The sequence below is a fragment of the Acomys russatus genome, chromosome 29 (genome assembly GCF_903995435.1).
Source record: "Acomys russatus chromosome 29, mAcoRus1.1, whole genome shotgun sequence".
In the NCBI taxonomy this organism is placed as follows: Eukaryota; Metazoa; Chordata; class Mammalia; order Rodentia; family Muridae; genus Acomys; species Acomys russatus.
Genome location: NC_067165.1, coordinates 43,567,573 through 43,589,906, shown reverse-complemented (window position 1 = coordinate 43,589,906; position 22,334 = coordinate 43,567,573). Strand labels below are relative to the sequence as shown.

Below are 22,334 nucleotides of genomic sequence, written 5' to 3'. Positions count from 1 at the left end.
AGGAGAGCACGGACTTTGCAGGAGCCTGTGAGGAGTTGCCAGCTGATGGATGGCCTCTCCACTTTCTCCCTAGGGAATGTGGAAGCACCCAGTATCGGTATCCAGTACTCAGGGATGGGAATCCAAGCAGGCCAAGGAGTCACGTTCTGCCTCGCTGCCATCCCAAGATGACAAAGGCTTCTCTCCCATGGTGGGCAGAGGCAGTCCAGGAGCCAGCTGGGGGAACAGGCAGGGCCTGTCTCGTGTGGAAACAAGGCCCCTGGCTCAGAGGGCCTGGTGGGCTTTTTTGCCCAGTGACTGACAGAGCCTCCATGCCCCTGCTGGGTCTGGAGCTGACAAAATGAGACAGATGGCTCCCTCTACACAGCCTTCACCATGGCACAGCTGCCACTTCCTGCAGCCCGACCCCCTCTGTGGGCAAAGTAAATAAACACATACGGTGCTGGCTGTGCCGCTTCTCGTGGAGCTAGGGAGGAAGACAAAAGCTTTTCCATGGGAGACCGAAGGCTGTTGTCAGGAAGAAGCTGGTGGCCACAGGGCCATGGACAGCTCTTGGCGGCTAAGCTACCCACCTGCAGCCACAAGTGGGTTCCCCATGCCATGCCAAAGGGAAAAGGCAGCATAGAGAGGACCGGGTCAGCTTGGGATGTGGTGGGAATGGCAGGCACCTACCTAGTGGGAGGGATGGAGATAGTGACACGGGATGAGTCTGGGTCCACTGACCGGCTGGGAGTCTCCCTCAACATGAAGTAGCTCTGTGAGACACTGCAAGTGCTCCCTGTGTGGCCTAGTATATGTGTCCATCACATGTGTTCACAGGCATCCTGCTGTCCTCACAAATGACCTGAGGCCACGTGCACTCCTGAGGCTGGAGGGTGTCAAATGGCCTGGGATCACCTAAATCAGCTGGGCCTTGAGGGCAGCTTGTCCACTCAGAGGAACACAAGGCGAAGGGCGATGTCCCAAGCCATAGTTAAAGTTACACTGGCTTCTGGATGCTCAGGGCCCCACTTGGCAGTGCGTGCGAGCCCTTCCCCATGCCTGGCAGCTCTAGGCCTCCCTCCTCCACACGCCCTGCCAAGTGCCGTCTTCTGGGCCTGCTTCCACCAGAGGAAAGCCACAGGCGTCCTGAGCCTCGTGCTGCAAACCACGCACGCAGTCTCCATTCTACTTCCTGAGCTTCAGGAGCGCATCTGCATAGCACAGAGGCCCAGGGAGTCCTACTCTCAGCATGATCAATCGCTTGTCCTCTTTCTAATTAGTGAGTGTCTGGTCAAAGGAGGCTTCCAGTGGTGAGAAGACACCTTCCTGCTAGTCTGAGGGACACAAGTGTTAATTAGGAAGCCACACAGAGCACTCTCTCCTGCGTTCCGCACGAGGGGTCTCGGGACACTCACAAAACCTACCAAAACTCTTCTGATTAGTGTGGCGTGTGGGAGCACAGTGTGTGTGGAAGGCCACCAGGCCAGACAGAGAGGCTCGGCACAGGACTCACAGCCTCGTCCAGCTCTGCCTGAGAACCTGACCACAGCAGGGCAGGGCCTGGCCCCCGGAGGCAGGATGCCCACTACAGCCTGATCAGCTGGCTTGGCCTGTTCTTCCCTGTGCCCATCTAGGCTCTCCCGGCAGAAACTCCACCTTGAGGAGTCAGACACCCTCACCAGGGGCTCCTCTCAGCTGCGGGGGTGGGCTCACACCTGGCGTACATCATTCCCACATGGCTGACAAGCGCCCTGTATAAAGGTCACCAGGAGGCTGCGGGCAGAGCAGGGGTCAGCTGTGCTGAAGGGAAGAGTCAGCCCGTGAGGGCCTCTCCCATGGCACGGCCTTGTTAAGTGTCTGCAGCCATGTTTAGAGGTCCCTGTTAGACATCTACACAGTAACAAAGATAATAAGGGCAGTGTCACTGGCTAGGCCGCAGCCAGACTGTATCCTCATCTCAAGCTTTGCCCTGCGGTCCTTCTCGCCCTGGTAGAGGCAAGAACGGACCCAGGTCAAGCCGAAAGAATAACGCATCAAAACAAGGACGTCTCAATCTACACAGGTGCGTATGGCTTTTTTGTCCAGACTCAGAACTGATACCACCTGCCAATCAACTCCAGCAGGCTTGGCAGAGGCCGCAGTGATGACAGAGGCATGGCTGGGTGTAGCTGGCACACCAGGAAACTGCCTAGGAATTCAGCTTGCTACAGTGTGTGTGCATACACAGAGTGGGAGGGCCTCCTCACATCCTCCCCCACTGCCAGCTCCCAGAACTTCTCTCTCTGGACTTTTGCACACAACAATCTAATTAGGAGTACTAACAATGTGCTGCAGGCTAAAGACTGGGTGTGAGAGTATCCTGCCCCAGGATAAAGCAGGAGCCTAGGCTGGCCACCATAACTATCTTGGTGGCCCAGGCCTTCCCTTGCGTCCTGTCCTTATCACTTCCCTCCTGAGGCTGGGCAGTCCCCTCGCCTTCTTAGAGCAGATGCACCAAGCTGCTGCCCTTCCTGCTTTGGCCAAAGGCTACTGAGGACGACACTGGCTAAATAAATGAAAGAGGCAGATACATAGCCTTGGATAGCCAAAGACAGTGTGGCAATGTCCCAACCACAAAAGTGCTCAATGGGCCTGTGGTGAATCCTCTAGGCTTGAACATGGCCTGTGGACTGAGGTGTCCACACAGAGACTGGAGCCGCTGCTCTGCTATCCCGGGAGAGCCTTACACGAGGGTCTTCTTTCCTCCTGCCTTGAGGCAGGATGTATGTCTCTGCTGCAGTGCTGGGCCCTGGCCCCTCTGTGCTGTGTGACTGGGGTCAGACTGGGGGACACAGAGACAGGAGCTAACGGCTACAGGAAAGTCTTGCCCTATCACTTCCTGAAGGCTTGAGGGGATTCCAAGTGAGTTGTTCCTGAATCACAGAAGGACTTCAGAAAGCAGCAACTCGACTTGTAATGGCTCCAGTCAGGTACCAAGGCCCTAGGACAGAAGGGACAGCCATAGCCAAGGGCCCTTCTACCCACGCCCCAGACCACATCACCAAGACAGTCTTGACACACTACAGACAGTTCCAGAGGAAGCTCTTAAGCTGTCCAAGGCCAGGCAGAAGGCTGACAAGTCCCTGGTCGCATATCACAGCTCCTGGCTACCTGAGGTAGACTGTGTGGTTACCTTTGCGCCCACTGAGGCTGGGAGGTAAAGTGGCAAAATGAGTCACAAGGGCAGGAAGTGGCGCTGCATTCTGGAGTATTCTGGGTATCTATACTGAGCCCAGGAGAGATAGACTAGAGAGAAACTGTCTCTCAACCTTTGTGGAAAATCACAGAAGCCGTGGGATTAAGCATCCACTCAGGTCCAGTCGTCACCTTGGAAGGGCAATGGACACAAATGCCAAGATGGCTCCCTAGTGGTCTGGGCTGATGCACATTCCCAGCACGGGGCAGGCACAGCACAGCAGATGGCTCTCAGTCACTGCATGCACCTGCCTCAGAACCTGAACCCAGGCCAGCACTCCAGCGCCAGGCCAGCAGGTCTGATTCAAAGGCAGTAGGTAGGTCCAAGGTCTTGAAGCAGTGAGGTACCCTCCCTGGCCTGACGGCACTGAGGTCCTGGGAAGTCACTGTCCTACCTGCCTGTTGGCCTTCCTGGTCAGGATGAGGTGGCAGCTCCTAACTCTAGATGTGCCACACATGAGGACATGTTTCCGTGGCCATCACCAAGGACCCTGACTGCCCGTTTCTCCCAGTCCTCCACGTTCATCTTCCCCAGTGGCCAGGAATGGCAGTGGCATCATGCCAGACTCTTTCTAAGCAGGCAGTCGCCCTGTAGAGGATGGCTGCAGAAACCATCGCACCTTGGAGGGCATAGTCAGCAGGAGTTTGCCCATGGAAGGATCCCTCGTGTAGACCTCCCTTGCTCTCTCTGCTTTCCAGCTGCTGTGAGAGAAGCACATCTGCTCTCCCATGCCCCCAGTGCCAGAGGTCGCAGTGACAGGGCCACGGCCCCAGGCACTGAGCCATCTATCTAAAGCCATAAACCTCCTCAAGGAGCATCTGCTTCCCTTGGATATTCTGTCATCACAGGGGAAACTGGCCAACACCAGGGCTTTAGCAAACCTGGCCCTCACCACGGCCCCAGGGATTTGAGCTGCTGTACTGGGTAAGGCATTCTACAGCTGAGAAGATTAAAAAAAAAAAAAAGTACATTTTACTGATCCTTGGTTGAGCTCCTCTGGCTATGAGCAAGCCTCGCTTTGAGAAGGAAGTTGGGCACAGCCCTGATTCCTTCACTGCCCCCATTTTAACCTGGGCTACATGCTTTCATCACCTGAGGGCTACTGACTAAGACAGCGTCTGGCCCTGCCTGCCTGTGTGCCATTCATTACGTATACACAGCCAGGCATGAGGTATCAGCACAGGCTGGGACAGTGATGGGACAGCTGGCTCTCTGGAGCTGGATCCAGATTTTCTGAGAACATATACATCAAATCTGCTATGTGCGCCCCTGGGCATTCTCTGGTTACAGAGTGGATCTTGGGGATCTTGGGGTGTGGCATTCTAACTGGAGCAAGTTCTGCACATAGAAGGGACAGAGAGGTCCTCAGCCCAACACTGGCTCTGTATGGTCTCACCTTCCTCAAAGCACTTCCCTTAACCTGGCCTAAAAGGAAACACACACTGGCATGCACGCACACAGTACTGGGTGCCCAGGGAGCCACAGGTCCTGAACCATCAGAGGCTGCTCTCCTAGAAGCCTTCCCACTGGCCACTATCCACAGCTCTAGTCAGAAGCCTGTAGCTTATTCCTACTCCGAGGTCAAAGGGCACTGCTACAGGGAGCTTGGGTGGCAGAAGGTGAGGGCCGTGCTTCCTGCACAGGCTGGCCACTGCTAACCTTCAGCGTGGACGTGGCAGCAGCTGCAGGAGCCCTGGCACACAAGCCCTCCCCACATCTGGAAACACCTCCACAGAAACAAACAAGGCTGCATTCCCTGTCAGCAGGGCCCTGGGGAGGGAGCTAAAAACAGACAGGAGCTTGAAGATGGCTGGCAGTGGGGGTGGGGAACAGGCAGGAGAAGGAGGGGCAGCGCGCACACTAGTGCAGCTGTGTGCAGGACACGTGTGTACTGAGGCCCAGCACTGTGTTTGCGTGGCTGGTTCCCAAGCACGCTGCCCAAGTGCAGCAGAATCGGTCTCTATAAAGTCTCCCCGCCCTCCTGGCAGACTACTTTTGCATACCCCAGTGAGGAACCAAGGAACATCTTCAACAAGTGCAAAGGGACAGCTTGGACCCACAGGACATCATCAAGAGCCGAACTTGGGGACAGACACCATTCTTGCCACCTGGTAGATGTCTGTCCCCGCTCTGCAGCCCTCCATGTCCTGGTGTCTCCTCTGAGCCAGTGCTGTTCCTACACTGCCTAGGATACAGCTTTCCACTGGTTTAGTGGAAGTCACGGGCCTGGTCCCCTGACTGTACCCTTGGGATTGGATCCAACTGAAGTGGGGCACACAGGATACATGACACCCCCTTCCATAGCCCAGCCTGGCCTCAGTGTTGGGAACTCAAAATAAGGTGCTGCAGGGTACACCTGACCACATGCTGGGAGGGGCTCAGTTTCGTTCAGGGGGCTGTAACCACGGCCAAAGCAGCACCAGCCCTCCCTACTTCTAGGTATGGCAGGATTAACAGGCTGAGCCTGGTCAAGATGCAGCCCGCTCAGCAGCACAGAGAGACGTTGGTCCTAGCTCTGGCTTTTTGTTATGTTGTAAACCAGCTCTCGCCAAAGCTCCGGTATGTCCCTGTGCTTGCATGGCCTCCCACCCCAGACCTCTGGTCAAAGCCTTCCTTGTGAAGGATCTTACTTAAAACTGTAGCTGCTGCTCAGCACTCTCCAGCCTCCTCACTTCCTGCCCAGAAGGTACCTGCCTCAGATGACACCACTAAGTGGTTACCCCTTCCCCTCTTCATAAACCCCCAATAACATAAAAGGAAGTTTGCTTTTCATTAGGTGACACAAAAGGCCAAGGTCACACTGAGAAGGCCCACAGCCCACCCTTCAGTCCTCCTAGGACCCCTGAGGAGCTGGAGGACACAGGCTTGATGTGCTTCTAAGACCCCCCCCCCACCCACTCCAGGGGCTAGAGAGATGGCTCAGTGGTTAGGAGCATTGACTGCTCTTCCAGAGGTCCTGAGTTCAATTCCCAGCAACCACATGGTGGCTCACAACCATCTACAATGGGATCTGATGCTCTCTTCTGGCCTGGAGGTGTACATGCAGGCAGAACACTCTATACATAATAATCAATAAAAAAATCTTAAAAAAAACAAAAAAAGACCCCACTCCAGCACGTTTACACAATGCCAGGAGCGCCAAGCACTGTGCTGTCGGCAATAATGATGAGCTCTGAGAGGTTTGTCCCACCCTGTCTGCCCACCCTACAGCCTGCAGCTTACAAGGTACCCACCCCTCCTGGAGACGTCAGTAGACCCAAGCACAGCCCGTGACCAAGGCCTGGTCCTGCCTCGATTAGGTGCTCCTGAGGGCACTCACCACAAGCTGAGGCACAGGCAGCGGCTTGCCCTCCTGGTTCAGGGACACATAGGTGAAGAAGGCACTGGCGGCCCGGTAGCGCTTTTGTGAGTTGTCCACCACAGGGTCGGCATCCACCAGGACCTCAATCTCCATGGACTTATTGCTCGTGAAGGTCATGCGTCCAGAGATGGTGATGACACAGCCTGCAGAGTACATGGACCATGCATTAGCGGATACCAGTTTGGTCTCTACCCATGGGGCGCCACGTGGGCAGGCCAGGCCAGAGAGAAGCCCGTGTTACTGAGGACAGTTAAGACACTGGGTTAGGCAACACAGGCAGCAGCAGCTACAAGGACATTACAACAACAAACTTAGTGTGTGCCATTATTAGTCGGTGTGAGTCATCTTTCTCCTGAGCAGACATTCACAGCTGCCCTAGGAGTTCTGGCAGCCACTGGGTCCAGCCCCAGAGACACACGGTCAGCCAGCCAGGCTCCAGGTGAGCTTGGTCAATCCTGCCTCAGGTGATAGTGGAACCTGCCACCTTCCCTGTCCTCTACGGCAGGATGATTCCTGTTGGGCACGCAGCTGCCCTAGCTGAGGTATCCTGAACACCACAGGAGACTACTCCAGAGGCTTACAGTCTTTACACTGGATGACACGAGCACGCGATAGTCAGGCTTGCTCTACAGCCCCCGGGTCTTAAACACGGGCTGAAGTTTCATCATCTGAGCTGTTGGACGTCATGTCAGGAGTGTGCCAAGGCTCACCTCTTCCCAACACCAACATGGTGTCATGTGGTCAGACCTCAGTCCACAGTCACTGTAAATGCCCAGGGCGACTCCTCTCAACTCTACCATACTGGTGCTTGGGCACATGGTGATTTAGCTTCTGGTCTTGATGTCTGTCCTCAGCCACCACCCACCCTTCTGTACAGACCCTCCATTGCCTGGCTTTCCCTCTCTCTCGACCCGTGGCAGTTTCTGGTCTCACAGGAGAAGCCGTGCTTGCCAAAGGCCACCAAGTGGCCATAGCTGTGTTGGCTGTGTGCATGGGGGACTTTGGGTAAAACTGCTCCTGGATGCTGCCACTGCTGACTGACGTGTGAGCATCAGCATGCTCCTTATCCCATCTCTAGCACAGCCTTCTCCTGGGCCAGCCCATGTGGTCACAGGGTCTACTCAGCAGGGCCCAGTGCTGCTCGCAGAGACCTACAACACGCATCTAGCACCCCAGCTTGCAGACAAGCCCTGCAGGACACGTGAGACAGCAGAGAGAAAGAGACAATGGCGGCAGCGGGGCTACTGTTAGGAGGTAGAGTTCCCCTGCACATTCTCCTTCATACTTACCCAGGGCGCTTCCGTGCAGCACACGGCCATTGCTGGGAGGGAAGGGAGGAGCCAGGTGGTCAGCGACAGGTGGCCTGGTAGCAGCTTAATGCTGTTACGTGCAACCATCTGCCAGTGGTGAACACACCCTGGGCCTGTCATCAGCTCAGGGCTTAGAAACCCACAACTAGTCAGCCCAGGCCTTGCAGTGCCTCTGCCCTCTCCTAAATGCCGACTGCGAGCTGGGCCGCAAGGCAAGCAGGGAAGAAGAAACTGCAAGGAGTTCTTGAAGACCAAAGCTCATACAAGGGCCACTGTGTGAAGGCTCTCCTTCTAGATGCTGCTGTGAGGGGCAACTTCCAGCTTCTCCAACACGCTGTCAACTCCAGAGGACAAAAGGAAACACATCCTTCTGTTGTCACCACGAAACCCATTTCCTACCATGTGCCACGGCAAAATCCTGACTGCTCACAGTTTAGCGTCTTAGTCAGAAATGGCTGGCTCTGAGAACTGGGCCAAGGGACACAAAGCAGATGGCAGGGTCAAGAGAGCCAGGGATGCCACCCAACGTAAGCACCCCTAATCTGGGCCTTTCGCTCCTAAGAGAGATGCATCACAATGTCTGTCACACACAAGCCTCAGGGAGACTCCAGCAGATGCAGGGATCCACTATGGGTCTGGCACCTGATTGGGGCCACTGAGAGAACAGGATCAAATGGAAACCCGTGTTGAAAGCCAAGTCCTCATGAGGGTCCAGGGACAGGGATGCACAGAGCACCTCGAGGCCCTGCGGTGTCAAGGCCTGCCGGGGGAACCAGGTCCTAAAAAGTGGTCTAAACCTGTAGCCGCCCTTGTCCTGACGCCACTTCCGCACTCCGTGAGGGCTCCCTCAAGCCCAAACACTCCCCTACAATGGCAGCCGGGCTTGCCCTTTGTGACCCTTCTCCAGGGACACAGGCAAAAACAGCATTCCTGCACCACACGCCTTCCAATTAGTCCTCATGTTCCAATGTCTCCCAGGCTGGAATGCGCCCCAGGATGTGATGAGTAAACACATAGACCACGGGGCTGTAGACCACGGGGCTGTAGACCACAGGGCTGTAGACCACGGGGCTGTAGACCACAGGGCTGTAGACCACAGGGCTGTAGGACCACGGGGCTGTAGACCCACGGGGCTGTAGACCACGGGGCTGTAGACCCCAGGGTTGTAGACCCACGGAGCAGTAGACAGGTTTCAAACATGGGCAGTGACCACAGGGACCTAGCACCCTTCTGGCTCCCAGAGGCCGGAGGGGCCCTAGACCACCCAGCCATCACTCTGGCATGGACACTGGAACAGGTCTGAACTGAGTGACTCAGAAGCACAGCACCGACCTTCATCAAAACACTGCTAGCCAATGCTGCCTTCCTCAACTCAAAGCCATCTTTCAAATGGCTGCCCTGCAACCTGCCAACCTCGTACCCACCTGCCTTTCCCCAGGAGAAGCAGGGCACCTCCTCACCCTACACATCTCATAAGCACTCAGAAAGTTCAGGTGCACAGGGAGGAAGAGAAAGGGGAATGGGGTGAGTGGGGTTCACAGTGAGCCCCGTGGTTGCCGTTAGGTATCAGCACACTTGTTTGCAAAGATGCCGCAACAGCCAGACTGTGGGAGGATGGCACTGCAAGGAAGAAGTCTCTGAAACAGCAGTAGGGACATATTCAAGTCAGTGGAGGAGCAGGCCAGCCCCAGTGCCAGCAGCAGTGTGAGCAGTGCTGTGTCCACAAGCTCCTGCAGCCCTGGGTGGTGGCCTGGCAGGTAAGTACCACAGCTAATGCCAGCATATGGCACCTGGGCGACCCATGCTCAAAGTTACAGGGCTCGGGCATGCTGAGAAGGCTGGACAGAATGTTCTAGATAATGAAACATGCCACACTGCACTGCACCACAGCTGCACAGGGCTCAGGCATTTCAGATGCCGGTGCAGCTGATGAGTGACACTTTTCATCCCTTCCCCTTCTTCTTTCTGGTCTCCCTGCTTTAGGTCAGGGGTCACCGTACAGCCCGGGCAGCCCTGGACTTGGATCTTTCAGCCTCAGCCCCACCCCCAGCCTTTCTGGAATGGCCTCACTGTTCTGATCAAGACACACGGGGACTATAAGCATAGCCATTATGTCTAGCTTTAATTTTCATTTTAATTAATTCTGAATTGTCATGTACAGCAGCACAGCAGCTGTAAAGATGAAGACAAGGGGTTGGAGAGATGGTTTAGCAGTTCAGAGTTCTTGCTGCTCTTGCAGAGAGCTGGGATCCAATTCCTCACACCCACATAGTGGCTAATGACCATCTCTAACTCCAGCTCCAGTCCACATACACACGTTGCACATACATACATGCAGACAGAACATGTACATATATATATATATATACACAATGAACCTATAGAAAAAGATTTTTGATGCTGTTTTTGTTTTTTTGTACTTTTTAAATTTTTGGTTATTGGAGACAAGGTTTCTCTGTATAACTCTGGCTTCCTGGAGCTTGCTACGTAGACCAGGCTGGCCTTGAACTCACATACACCCGACTACCTTTGCCTCCCACTACTGGGACTAAAGGCGTGCACCACCACTGCCTGGGATTTGTTTTGTTTTTAAGCAAAGACAATAGAACAGAGTGTACAGAGCTGCTGAAGGCAGAGGACTCAGCACGGGACGGACGCTCTGAACTCAGCGGGAAAAGGACCTTACATAAAGGCCGAGGAGGGCAACAGAGCAGGGTCTTTCTAAGGATAAGCCACGCCCTGCACACCGCCTCAGAAGACACAAGTCCTCACTCAAATGTGAAAAGCAGCTGCACTGAACCTGCATCCAAAGTGAAAAGCAAAGGTAGATGCTGGTGCTTTTGACCTGTGAGAACTGTTATGTCTGCCCCCCACCCCCCACCCCCCGCAGCTGCTGTTCTGTGCCCAGGATACCTGGTTGTGTCCTGCCGGGGGTCACCAAGAAACACCTGAGCCCCAATGGCTGTGGGCAGCTCAACCTCTCCTGCTCAAGTTTCCAGACTGGAACGCAGGGATAACAGGCTGCAGAGGCTGATGGGAAGGCTCTCAGCACAGTGCCCAGCACTGAAGTCCAAGGTTATGTATCAAGTGGCTGAAGCTACAACTAGCCTGCCTGAGGAGCATGCCCCATGAGGCAGCTGCCTCGGCTGACTTCCACACAGCCGGCGCCAGCCCCACCCCCGCCATCACCAGGCTGCAGCAGCCACATTACAGCAATATGCCAGGGATTTAGAAAAGAAAACAAACTAAAAAAAAAAAAAAAAAAAAAAAAGCTGGTACCAGCAGGCCCTCCAGCCTGCCAGCACTCTCAAGTTTACAACCAGCTCTGTGCTTTATGCACCGGAGAGCCAAGGCAGAGAGCTGCCTCAGAAAGCACAGAACAGCAAACTGATGCCGAGCTGACCCTCAGCAGCCTCTTGGAGGGTCCCTGCTTCCACCTTCCTCACCTGGGAGGCTGGCTACCCACCAGGAAACGGCACTGATGGTTTTCCTAGCTAGCACTTGCAAAAACCGTCTTTTCAAGGAAACTAGTTGGAACTTAACGCCTCCACTGAGGAAAATAGAGAGCAGCCTGACACAGTATGTCACGTGGTTGAGGTTTCTTGTTCATACTGGGTGATGGCATGCTGTCCACTCCAGGCCCCCGTGCTGTGTGCTGTCCTCTAAGAGTGGGCACAGGCCTGTCACAGCTCACGACTCACACTGTCTCCAGTCTCCACATACTGACTTGGAGATTCTGAAGTGTTCTTGCCGGGCCACCAGACCTAAAGGAGCTGGACCTCGGCCCTCCTCGTTTCTTATCCGGCAAGTGACACAGGGCTGGACACAGCCTAGAGTGTGCATGAACTCACTGGAGAGTTTACCTCAAGCTAACCTTCAGGGTGCGTGAGTGGCAGCCTGCCTCAGTGCACCAGGCTGGCTGGGCACAGTGGGATGGAGTGTTCCTCTCTGCTCTTGGCACGAGTGAAAAACCAAGCCTGGAAAGAGCAAGACCAGGGCAACCAGTGGCCCAAATGCCCACATGGAAGGCCTGACTGTGGAAACTGGGTGCAGCTAACTGTGCCTTAGCACATATCCTGCTCTGCTAAAACTTACTCATCCTCTTCTGACCGTCTGGGGAGAGTCCTGTGATCACGTAAAGCTGTTGGCATAACTTTCTGAGGGACAGACACCCTATTGAGCGAGAGCCAAATGTTCTTCTGAGACACAGACCTAAAAGATGGTCTATGGCCAAGGATATGGGAAGCCAGAGGAGCCAGCAGGACGGGTTCTCAGCGCGTGTGGGGCTTTGATGACATCTTAGATTTAAACATTAGCCTCCAAAATCAGGAGAGAAACCATTTCTTTCACTTTAAGCATCCCAGTCTACGGGCATCCGACACAGCAGCCCAAGGACGCTCACGCCGCTCTTCACAGGGCTCATGTGTGCCAGGCCCATCCTGCAGGCGAGGTGCTCTGGGATCTGTAGATACTGCCTCATCCTGCACACACTGATGCATGTCACACCTTTTCTGAGGTGACAAAATTGTCCCTTGTGGCCTCCTCTGTGCCAGAGCCAAGACGTGAGGCAAAGGAAAGTCACAGGGACGATAGCTCAAGAGGAAGCAAAGCCTCGGGGTTTAAGGTGACCTCTGCAGTCTCATCAGCGTCTCCCTCCTCATAACTCCTGACACACTTGGGCGGGATCACACAGACCCAGAGGCAGGAGGGACTTGCCAACCTGTGTCTTTGATGAAAGAGCAGAACACATTGGTCTGAAGTGGCAGAGTCCTCTTTACTGAGGAATCAACAAAGATGGAACAGCACAACCCCAGCTGTGATGAAGACACAGTCAGTGCCACCTGAAGAGGGACCCTCTTCCCCGACACACTCCAGGATGGCTCCCCTGTAAAAGGACAACACACTGGGACCTCACAGGAGACATCTCTTTAGAGGCAACAGTGTGTAACACCAGAGGACACTGACACAGAAGCAGGCCAGACCCATAGGTGCTATTTCAGTACTGCCTCGGTTCCTTCAAACCACAAACAAGACGTCATCATTTGCAGAAACTTGCTGCTCTGTGGGAGGAGCAAATGTCTCCAGGCCAGAAGGCTACATAGTACAAGGACAAAGAAAAGACTGTGGCAACCACTGAGGGGCGGGGATCTAGGGAAGGGGCCTCACGGTCTCATTATGTAACCCAGGCTGGCCTTGAACCCCTGAGTGCTGGGATTCAAGATGTATACCACCAAGATTATAGCTCTTTGGCTACAGAGACCAGGCCAGCCCAGGAGGTTCTGTGCTACAGGCCTCCCTCACGCCCTGGAGGAAGTCAGTGTGGAGCAGAGTGTCCCACCAGAAGTCCAAGACCTTTGGAGTTTCCATGGTGCAGAGAAGTTAGTCTCTGTCCTCACAGCCACACATGCTCGGTGGCAGGAGTGGCCCTGGAAAAGCTGCCTGACTCCTGTGGATGCAGAAACCTTCTAATATAGACACACTGACTCGTGAACAGCCCTGCCCAGCAGCTCCTGGCCATGCAGGGGCTTCAGGGGGGCTCTGAGGGTCTTTTTCCTGGTGCTTTCACTCTGAGAACAGCGCTGCGTTCCTTTAAGGCTCTGACTCAAGGCTTTACTGACAGGAAGAACTGCCTCCTGGGCCGCTTTCCTCGTGCTCAGGGTCACCTAGGGATGGACAAGCAGGACCAGCCTGCAGCACAGGAGCCTGCTCTCCATGTGCGCTTGGGTTTCTAGTCAGCAATGGGGTGCCAAGCAGCCGTCTCACCAGGCAGGAAGTCTAGAAAAAGGAACACATGAAGCTGAAGCTCAGGACTCAGACACACTGGGACCCAGGAAGCACGCTAAAGCAGACAAGACCCACTTGTCACTGGCAACTGTTGCCTGTGTTTGTGGCAAATGATGTGTTCTTGGAAGCATTGGGGGCTGTGTCACTGCTGCCTGTCCACACTGGACAGCCCCAAGTCCACTGCAAGGAAGCCTACCTGGCCATGGGGGCAGCGTATGTCACAAGGACTTTGCTCCTCAAGGTTGCAGTCCTCCCTCTCTCCAGCAGGGCCTCCTACTCTGCCTGACTCCATCTGGAGAGTGTCTTTAGGCATACATGCCCCTAAGCACATTTGATGTGTGGCCTTTGACACAGCTCCCTGCTAGCTCTCCCCTCCCTGTGCCTATAGAACAATTCTATGATAGGAATGTGCTGCCAAATGCAAATCAAGCATCATTAAAGTGCCTAATTTCAATTAATCATGTAAACTTATTCTTGAAGCCGCCCCCGCAAGGACTATATAGCCTTTGTTCTTCCCCAATAAAGTTGATTAATCTCCCGGAAGTGGTTCCAGAAAGGTCATTGTGGTCATGCTCACGGCCTTCTGCTCCTCCTGCCTTTGTAGGAGACAGGGAGCCCCTGCCCAGGGAGGAGAAGACCCATAGCCCTTCATCTGCCCAAGCTCTGAGTGTTTCCGCTCAGAATGTGGCACCCCCTGCCAGGTGCTGGGGAGCAGCTAGGGCCACAAGGCTCTGGACGCAGCAACAGGTGGGCAAGACAGCAAAGGACTTAAGCTGCGTGGCTCCTGGCTGTACCCACTGCCGCTCCCGTGAGCCGCTCCCATGGTACAGGATCCTAGGGCCAGTGCTCAGCTTTGAACTCGCCTTCTGCCTGCAACTCAAGGCTGAGGACACCAATGAACTTACTCCACAAGTTGTAGAGGCCCAGTCACAGGATTCGATTTCCATCATGTGAAAATTCCCAAGCAGCCCTCAATCAAGCAGTGAACAGGGCTGGCAGAGGAGGGAACGCCTGAGACACCTCAGCACTGTCCTGCCATCACTGTCCATCCTGGTACAGGTCACCTCTTATTCTATAAGAAGGAAACCTACCTACAAGGCTAGGTGGCAGCTGTTCAACTGAGAGCATCGTAGGACCCTCTTTCTTAAGAGGATGAGCCAATGCTTGAGGAACAGACGCTTCCATCACCCCAGAGTAAGATCAGCAAACTCCAGCCGCACGGGGGGTGTGAGGGGCAAAGCACACAGCTCTGTCTTATGGCTTCTTGTGGCAGACACCAGGTGTAAGCACAAAATGAAGCGGCACCAGGGACCCCCAAAAGACCTGCTCCCCCTCATTTTCATGGGAAGACCTCTCTTACCTTTCCGGATTTTGTCGTGAAAATTGATGGCATCCACAGAAGCTGTGACTATGTTGGTCTTGCAGTGGCGTGCGGCCACAATTCCGGCCACCTCGTCCATGAGCTTCATGGTGACACCTGCACAAAGAAGGGGTGCATGGCTGATGAGACCCGGATAAGAGGGAACATTCCAGATCCCCACCCCTTCCCCCCCCCCCCCATCCTGGCAAGGGCTGCAGCCAGCAGTGGGCTGGAATGTGGTAGGCTGTGACTCTCATTTAAAGCTGACTTCCTAGGAGCTTTTGACAATGGTTACAGGTGACATTCTACACAACTGACAAAGTGACAGCTCCTTTCTGGTTCTCCAAAAACCTCACTCTGCCAGGGAAAGTTCATGACAATGTCCCCTGGGAGGACAGTGGTCAAAACATTAGCTGGTTAGATGCGTGGCACACACCTGTGACCCATATACTCAGAGGCCACCCTGGGCTACACAGCAAGACCCTATTTCAAACCAATCACAACAAGCTTAGATAAACAGGTAAGGGCAGCGGAGACCACCAGTCCTCCCAGCTTTGTTTTGTTTCCTGTCTCAGGGCCTCTCTGTGTGGCCCTGGCTGTCCTGGAACTTGCTCTGTTAGACCAGGCTGGCCTGGAATTCAAGAGATCCAACTGGCTCAGCCTCCCAAGTGGTGGGAATAAAGGTACGCCCCACCCACCCACCCCCATCACCAGTCTTTTCTGAAGAAGACCGAGACGGGGCAATTTTTGGGAAGCAGCTGGAATTTGAACAAGGAAACTATAATTCAGCTACTCCATACCCAGTGACAGAGATGCCCAGAGAAACAGACACACAAATGCAAACTCAATGGCTGCCCATTCCTCACAGCCAGAGAAAAGAAACAACACAGACCCCCACCAGTTGATGAAGGTCAGGCAGATGTGGCCGGCCCACCCACTGAAGCCATCCACACTAACGTGGCTGTCCCGAAACCCAGCACAGAGGGAAGCAAGCCAGACACCGAGGGTGCGACAGCAAGGCTCTTGTTCTAAAAGGAGACGCAAGGGTCCCTAGAGATGGCAGAGCAGGGGGAAATGGGAGTGACCGCCAGGGCCAAGAGGGGCTTCTCTTCTAGAGGGAATTAAATGTTTCTTAATCAAAACTCTGAAATGTAAAATGCCCCAAGAACCAAAATCTTTCAGCAACAATGTGATGCCACAAACAGCAAATTCCATACTGTAAAACTGTTTAACACAGAGAATCATTAAAAATATCACACAGTGGGAATGTAAGACCCACTGTGGAGATGAGATAGAGTCCTCAAAACACTGAGAATACAACTGCACCACTCAAGGGCCTCTAGCCAGCGCACCATGGCAAACCCGGTTCTGGCAGGCCTTCTCCCCACTCCCTCTGCCCGCTAAACACCATTAAGCCGGCCAACAAGGCCCAGTCCCTTATTTGGCCACTTCCTCCTAAGTACTGAAGTCCAGCAATCAAAAGCCCCCCTCTGGCCCACCTAATTAACATGCCCAATCAAAGTTAAACACACCCTAACACGGGTTTATCCCTGTACCTTTATAAACCGCCATCTGCCTAAGGGCCACGTCTGTCCCCTCCTATCCAGAGGCGGTCCTCTGTCCCCCAGGACAAACACCCATTTCCCTTGTTCCCTTCCACTTCCCCATGTCCTCTACCTACTGTCTTTGTCTCTTATTCCTGCCCTTTGTCCCTCTGAGGCAAGCCAATCTCCCTTGTGCTGAGAACCTGGTCTTGAGGTCTTGAGCTGAAAGTGATCTCTTATACCCACAATCCACCAACCTATTTCCTGGGTATAGGCTAATGGAAACAACAGCAACACCCTGCCTGCCTATTTACGATTACAGTTTTTATTCATTTAGGCGTGTGTGCATATGTGTGTGTGTGTGTGTGTGTCTATGCACTGGTTTTCTCTTTGACTGTGTGGAAAGCAGAAACTGAACTTTGGTCTTTAGTTTTGGTGACGAGTGCCTTTACCCAATGAGCCACCTTCCCAGCCCTATTTGCTTTGCTTATTTTTATTTAAACTCCATCACCATCATCTTCATCATGTGCATGTGTTGCATGGCACCATGACACATACATCAGGGTGTCAGAGGACAATTTTGTGGAGTTGGCTTTCTTCTTCTACCTTTAAGTGGAAGGCAGGATCAAAGTCGAGTCACTGGGCTTGCACAGCAGGGCCTTTCCTCACTGAGCCACTTTGTTGGTCCCCTGCCTGCTTATCTGTGAGACAGTGTAACCCTGAGTGGCCTTAAGCTCAAGACTCTCCTGTGGTTGTGTCCTAAGCCCTGGGATATAACCTACAAAGCATCAACGTGGTTCTGATCCACCCAACAGAAGTCAGGAACTTTAGAAAGCTCAGCGCTCAGTACTCCCAGATGCGCTGGCTTCTCTAAAGTGCAGAGTGAGGAGCAAAGCCGCGATGTGCTGGCAGGTGACACCACTGGCCAGCCAAGGCCTCTGCTGTGCAGCTCCTGCCAACGGCCTTCAATGCTACAAAGGCCATGGCTCGTTTCTAACTGTACCTGATTGAAGAAAGTTACAAGCAGTCGAGGACACCAGACACAGAGGGACCACTTGATACAGAAGGTTTATATACCTAATTTGAAAAGGTGTGATGTTGGCAGGGTGAGTGTTTAAAAATAAAGTTATTGCCAGCTCATGACACCTACAGTGGCCCCTCAGAGGTTCCAGACAGTAAACAAAGAACAGGAACGGCCAGGTGTCGAAGATCACAAACACTTCCTTGACTTTTTCATTTGGGTATTCCACCATAAAAAAACAAAAACAAAAAGTGGCTGGGGAGATGGCTCAGAGGTTAAGAGCACTGTCTGTTCTTCCAAAGGTCCTGAGTTCAATGCCCAGCAACGACATGGTGGCTCACAGCCATCTATAATGTGATCTGATGCCCTCTTCTGGCATGCAAGTGTACATGCGGGCAGAGCACTGTATACATAGTAAATATATTTAAAGCACTTGGGAGGCAGAGGCGGGCAGATCACTGTGAGTTCGAGGCCAGCCTGGTCTACAAAGCAAGTCTGGGAAAGCCAAGGCTACACAGAGAAACCTTGTCTCGAAAAACCAAAATATAAAATAAAGAAAACAAATACAACCCCTATTTTACAGTTTAGTGCTCTTGGTTTTAGAAAATTACATTTTGCGACAGGATTTCTCTGTGTAGCCCTGACTGTCCTGGCACTGGCTCTTAAGTCCAGGCTGGCTTCGAACTCACAGAGATCTGCCATCTTGCTAAGGTTACAGCATAGGCCACCACTGCCCAGCAGAAGATTACAGTTTTACTAACAGGACTTTTCAGGGAAGTGGAAAGGTTCAGCTAACTGTGATGAGGAGTGGGGGAAGGAAACAGGGAGAGCTGGCTACAGGTACCATCTCCAAAGTGCCACACACAGGCGCTGGTCCTGCTCTGCCTCCACAGGAGGTCAAGAACAACAACAGGGCACACAGTCACAAAGCAGCCCAGATCTACGCACAAGACAAGCGGCACTGGCACCAGCTTTCTCCCTCCTGTGCAGGGGAGGGGTTGGTAGGGGAGGGGCAGGTAGGGGAGGGGCAGGCAGGGGAGAAGCAGGCAGGGGAGGGGCAGGCAGGGGAGAAGCAGGCAGGGGAGGGGCTGCAGCTCTGCACTCCAAGTCTGGGCAGTGGCCACACCGCCATTGACCTGTGCAAGGAGGAGGAGTTGGTACAGACACTGACACTTACAGCCCTGCCTGATCCCCCTCCACAGCGCAGGCCAGGCTCAGCAGGACAGGGACTGTAAGATTAAATCTCTAGCCTGAGATGCCCAAGAATCAGAATCACAACAGGGGTCGCCCATGAATTAATGCTCACAGCATTGGAAAGATGGGGTTCTGGGTTGAGTGAGTATGGGAGCCCACCACAGTGGCTCGGGGCACAGGGTCTGGAGCTGGGCAGCCTGGGGTACAATGCTATGCCTGGTCCCTGGAATGGCCTCAGCTCCCAAATCACCCCCTAAACCCTGTGCATGAACATGCATGACAGAGTATGACTGGACGCCCACAGGTGGGCATACCTGTGAATTCCGCATACCTATGTGGAGACAGTGCCACAGTCTGCTGTCAACTCTAACAGAGGCTGGAGGCCCCCAGACAGACACAGACAGACAGACACACACACATATACAGACACACACACAGACATAAACACATACACACACATACAGACACACACAACTTTAAATGTGCTCCCTTTCAATCCAAACTTGACAGTTAATAAACAAACAAATAGGGCTGGAGATTAAGAGCACTGTCTGCTCTTCCAGAGGTCCTGAGTTTAATTCCCAGCAACCACATGGTAGCTCACAACCATCTACAATGAGATCTGACGCTCTCTTCTGGCCTGCAGGCACACATGTAGGCAGAACACTGTATAATAAATAAATAAATCTTTAGAAAAACCCCAAAACTTTGGTGTTTTTGCTCTCAATTCTCAGTATAAACTTCACTAAAAGCAGTCGGCACTATTGGTCCCAAAATCTCAGGACACTAACAAAATGCAGACACCCTTTGCTAGCACCCGGCACAAATGGCCTCCGTCCAAGTCCCTTCTGAACTTGGTGAACTTGGCTATTTCTACCAGCACTATGGTCTCCTGAGCTCCACCACAATCACCCACCAACTTCTGCTCTTAGCCTCCTCAACCAATTTCTCCCAAATCCACCCCAGGAACCAGCTTCAAAGGCCTAAGAGCCACCTGCAGTGCTCAGTCACCGGCTCCACTTTCCTAGCACCCACGGCTTGCGCTGTTTATACTGGCACAGCTGTGACCAGAGCGAAGGGGAGCGGCCTCATGCCCACAGCCAGCACTGCGCTTGCTCTACTACCCTCTTACTGAGCTCACAAGCACAAACCATCATTGAAGGAGCTGATCTCACAAACAACGGAGACTTGTTTTATTATAGATGTTCAAGGGGCTGGAGAGACGGCTCAGTGCCCATGAACTGCTCTTGCCAAGGACTGGAGTTTGGTTTCCAGCACCCACACGAGTGGACTCACACCACTTTTAACTCCAGCCCTAGGACAATCTGATGCCTCAGGTTTCCACATGCCTGCACTATAAAAAATAGCCTTTCTTCTCCCTCCCCAGTGAGCAGCAGTTGTGCTATCTGGGGCCTGAGCTGAGACCTGCTTGTTTATACAGTGGTGAGAAAGTGAGGAGGAGGAGGAGACAAAGGAGGAGGATGACAAGAATTAAAAAGAGAGAAATGAGGACAGGTGGGTGTCAAATGCTACACACAAGTTATTGAAAACACACACAAGCTCTTCAGCGCAGTCTGTGGAGGGCTTCATCACAAAACACCACGGAACAGTGTGTGGTGGAGAGCACCAAACGGTACCAAACCAGACAGGCTGTTTGCCTGACTCCTGGTGCTTTGCTGTCAGCTCAGCCCAGACGGGCTTCTCCCCAGAGGAGCTGCAGCCCTCCTTCCAGTGGGGGCCACTGTCCCACCCTCCCTTTCTGGCCTCTTCACACAACTGTCAAGTGCTAAGTCAGCCATCAAGGTCCTCTCCCAGGTGTCCATGGAGAGCCTCCTCACTGGCTTCCCATGCAGACATGGCTGGCACCAACATCAAAACAAAGCAAAGAAAAACTTTGGCGAGTTTCACAATCCATCATGGCAATTTTAAAAGGTGACAACGAAATTGTAGTATCTGCTGTCGTTGGGCACTGCGTTCACTTCAGGAACTGTGGGCAGGAAAAGAATTGGGCTGGCTGCCACCAACACGAGATAAACACTGTGTGGTGGAGAGATTTTTGCATCTTAACATTTAACTGCTTACAGATTTTTGTTTTGATTTTTCCTTAAGTATTGACAACATGCTGACTGGGTTAAAAATAGGGGCTTAATTTTCTTTTCCCAAGGCCTGCCGGCTGGCTGGGTCAGGCTGCATACACACCCACAGCAGCAGCCAGCAGCCAAAGCCACAGCCAGCGCTGCCTGCTCTGTGGGTGGGATCCCAGTTGTCCCACTTCTAAATTTAATCCCAACTGACGGAGTGTGGGTGCCAGCCTCCTATATTAAGCAAATGATAGTAACTTCATCTTCCTTTATATATCCTGCCCTTTGGTGAAGACAAGAGCTTATTAAGAGATGCAGGTGAGTGAGAGCTCCCACATGGCCCTGGCTCTTCTGGGTCCTGTCGCCCTGGGGCACTGGAGACAGGATCAAGGAATTCCTGGCATAGAGTCTTAATTAAGGCAGCTAATAGAGGCTATTTTTGGCAATGAGTGCACAGGCCACAGATTTCTAAAGATAGTAACAAAATGTCAGAAGCGAAAACTTCAGGGAACAGACGGACATAGTTCAGCAGGTAAAGGGTCTCACTGCTAGGGTAGACGCAGGATGGGCGGAAGAGACCATCTCCAGTAAGTTGTCCTCTACAGCGCACACACACACATAAACAAACAGGCGTGTGCACAAACACACATTTGTGCACACACATATAAACACACACACACACACACACACACACACACACACACACACACACACACACAAGGCCGGGTGGTGGTGGGATGTTGAAAAGCAGGCATTGGCAGAGTCCCAGACAGAAGTGACAAGGGTAGCCACTCTGCCTCAGGAAACAGAGAAATAAATCTGCTGACTGCTGCTCAATAGACGAGCACAACAGAGGAGCAGCAGTAGGGCACATTTGCTACCCCATGCCTTGGGGACTTCGTAGAGAGAATAGCACTATAAATCCACATGCAGCTCTAGAAGGCGTAGGCCACTGTCACGGGAGCCATGAAAGGGCGGGCTCCTTCAAGGGGTTAGAGACAGGCTACTAGTCATGCTGCTGTAAGCACCGTTCATATTAAGGCATGGTCACTGTGGACAGGGCACAGGTGATAGAGGCTACCTGCCTGGTCACCACAGCCAAAGAGGGAGAAAGGCTGGCTCATGTGGTGACAAAAGGAGGGTGCACAGCTTGGGACTGCAGTGGAATCATGTGCTGGCCAACAGGGAACGTGAAGGAGTCAGCAGTCTATGGACAGCAATGGGGCAGAGGGAAGGGGGAAGGGGGGGCAGAGGGAGGGGGAGAAGAGGGGGGCAGAGGGAGGGGGAAAAGAGGGGGGCAGAGGGAGGGGGAGAAGAAGGGGGCAGAGGGAGGAAGAGAAGAGGGGGCGGAGGGAGGGGGAGAAGAGGGGGCAGAGGGAGGGGGGCAGAGGGAGGAAGAGAAGAGGGGGCGGAGGGAGGGGGAGAAGAGGGGGGCAGAGGGAGGGGGAGAAGAGGGGGACAG

At 53.4% G+C, this 22,334-nt stretch overlaps 1 protein-coding gene across 3 annotated transcripts in view; it reads right to left on the bottom strand.

The window, feature by feature from the left end:
• The window catches only part of Acot7 (acyl-CoA thioesterase 7), an 88,434-nt gene that overhangs the window by 2,895 nt on the left and 63,205 nt on the right, over positions 1-22,334 (bottom strand). For 2 of the 3 annotated variants that reach the window (XM_051171283.1, XM_051171285.1), the window contains exons 7-8: positions 15,033-15,149; positions 6,537-6,721 (exon numbers count right to left, since the gene is read on the bottom strand). In XM_051171283.1, the coding sequence (XP_051027240.1) occupies positions 6,537-6,721; positions 15,033-15,149 (302 nt within the window). The remainder of the gene's footprint in view (positions 1-6,536; positions 6,722-15,032; positions 15,150-22,334) is intronic. The other variant, XM_051171284.1, reaches the window with a different exon arrangement.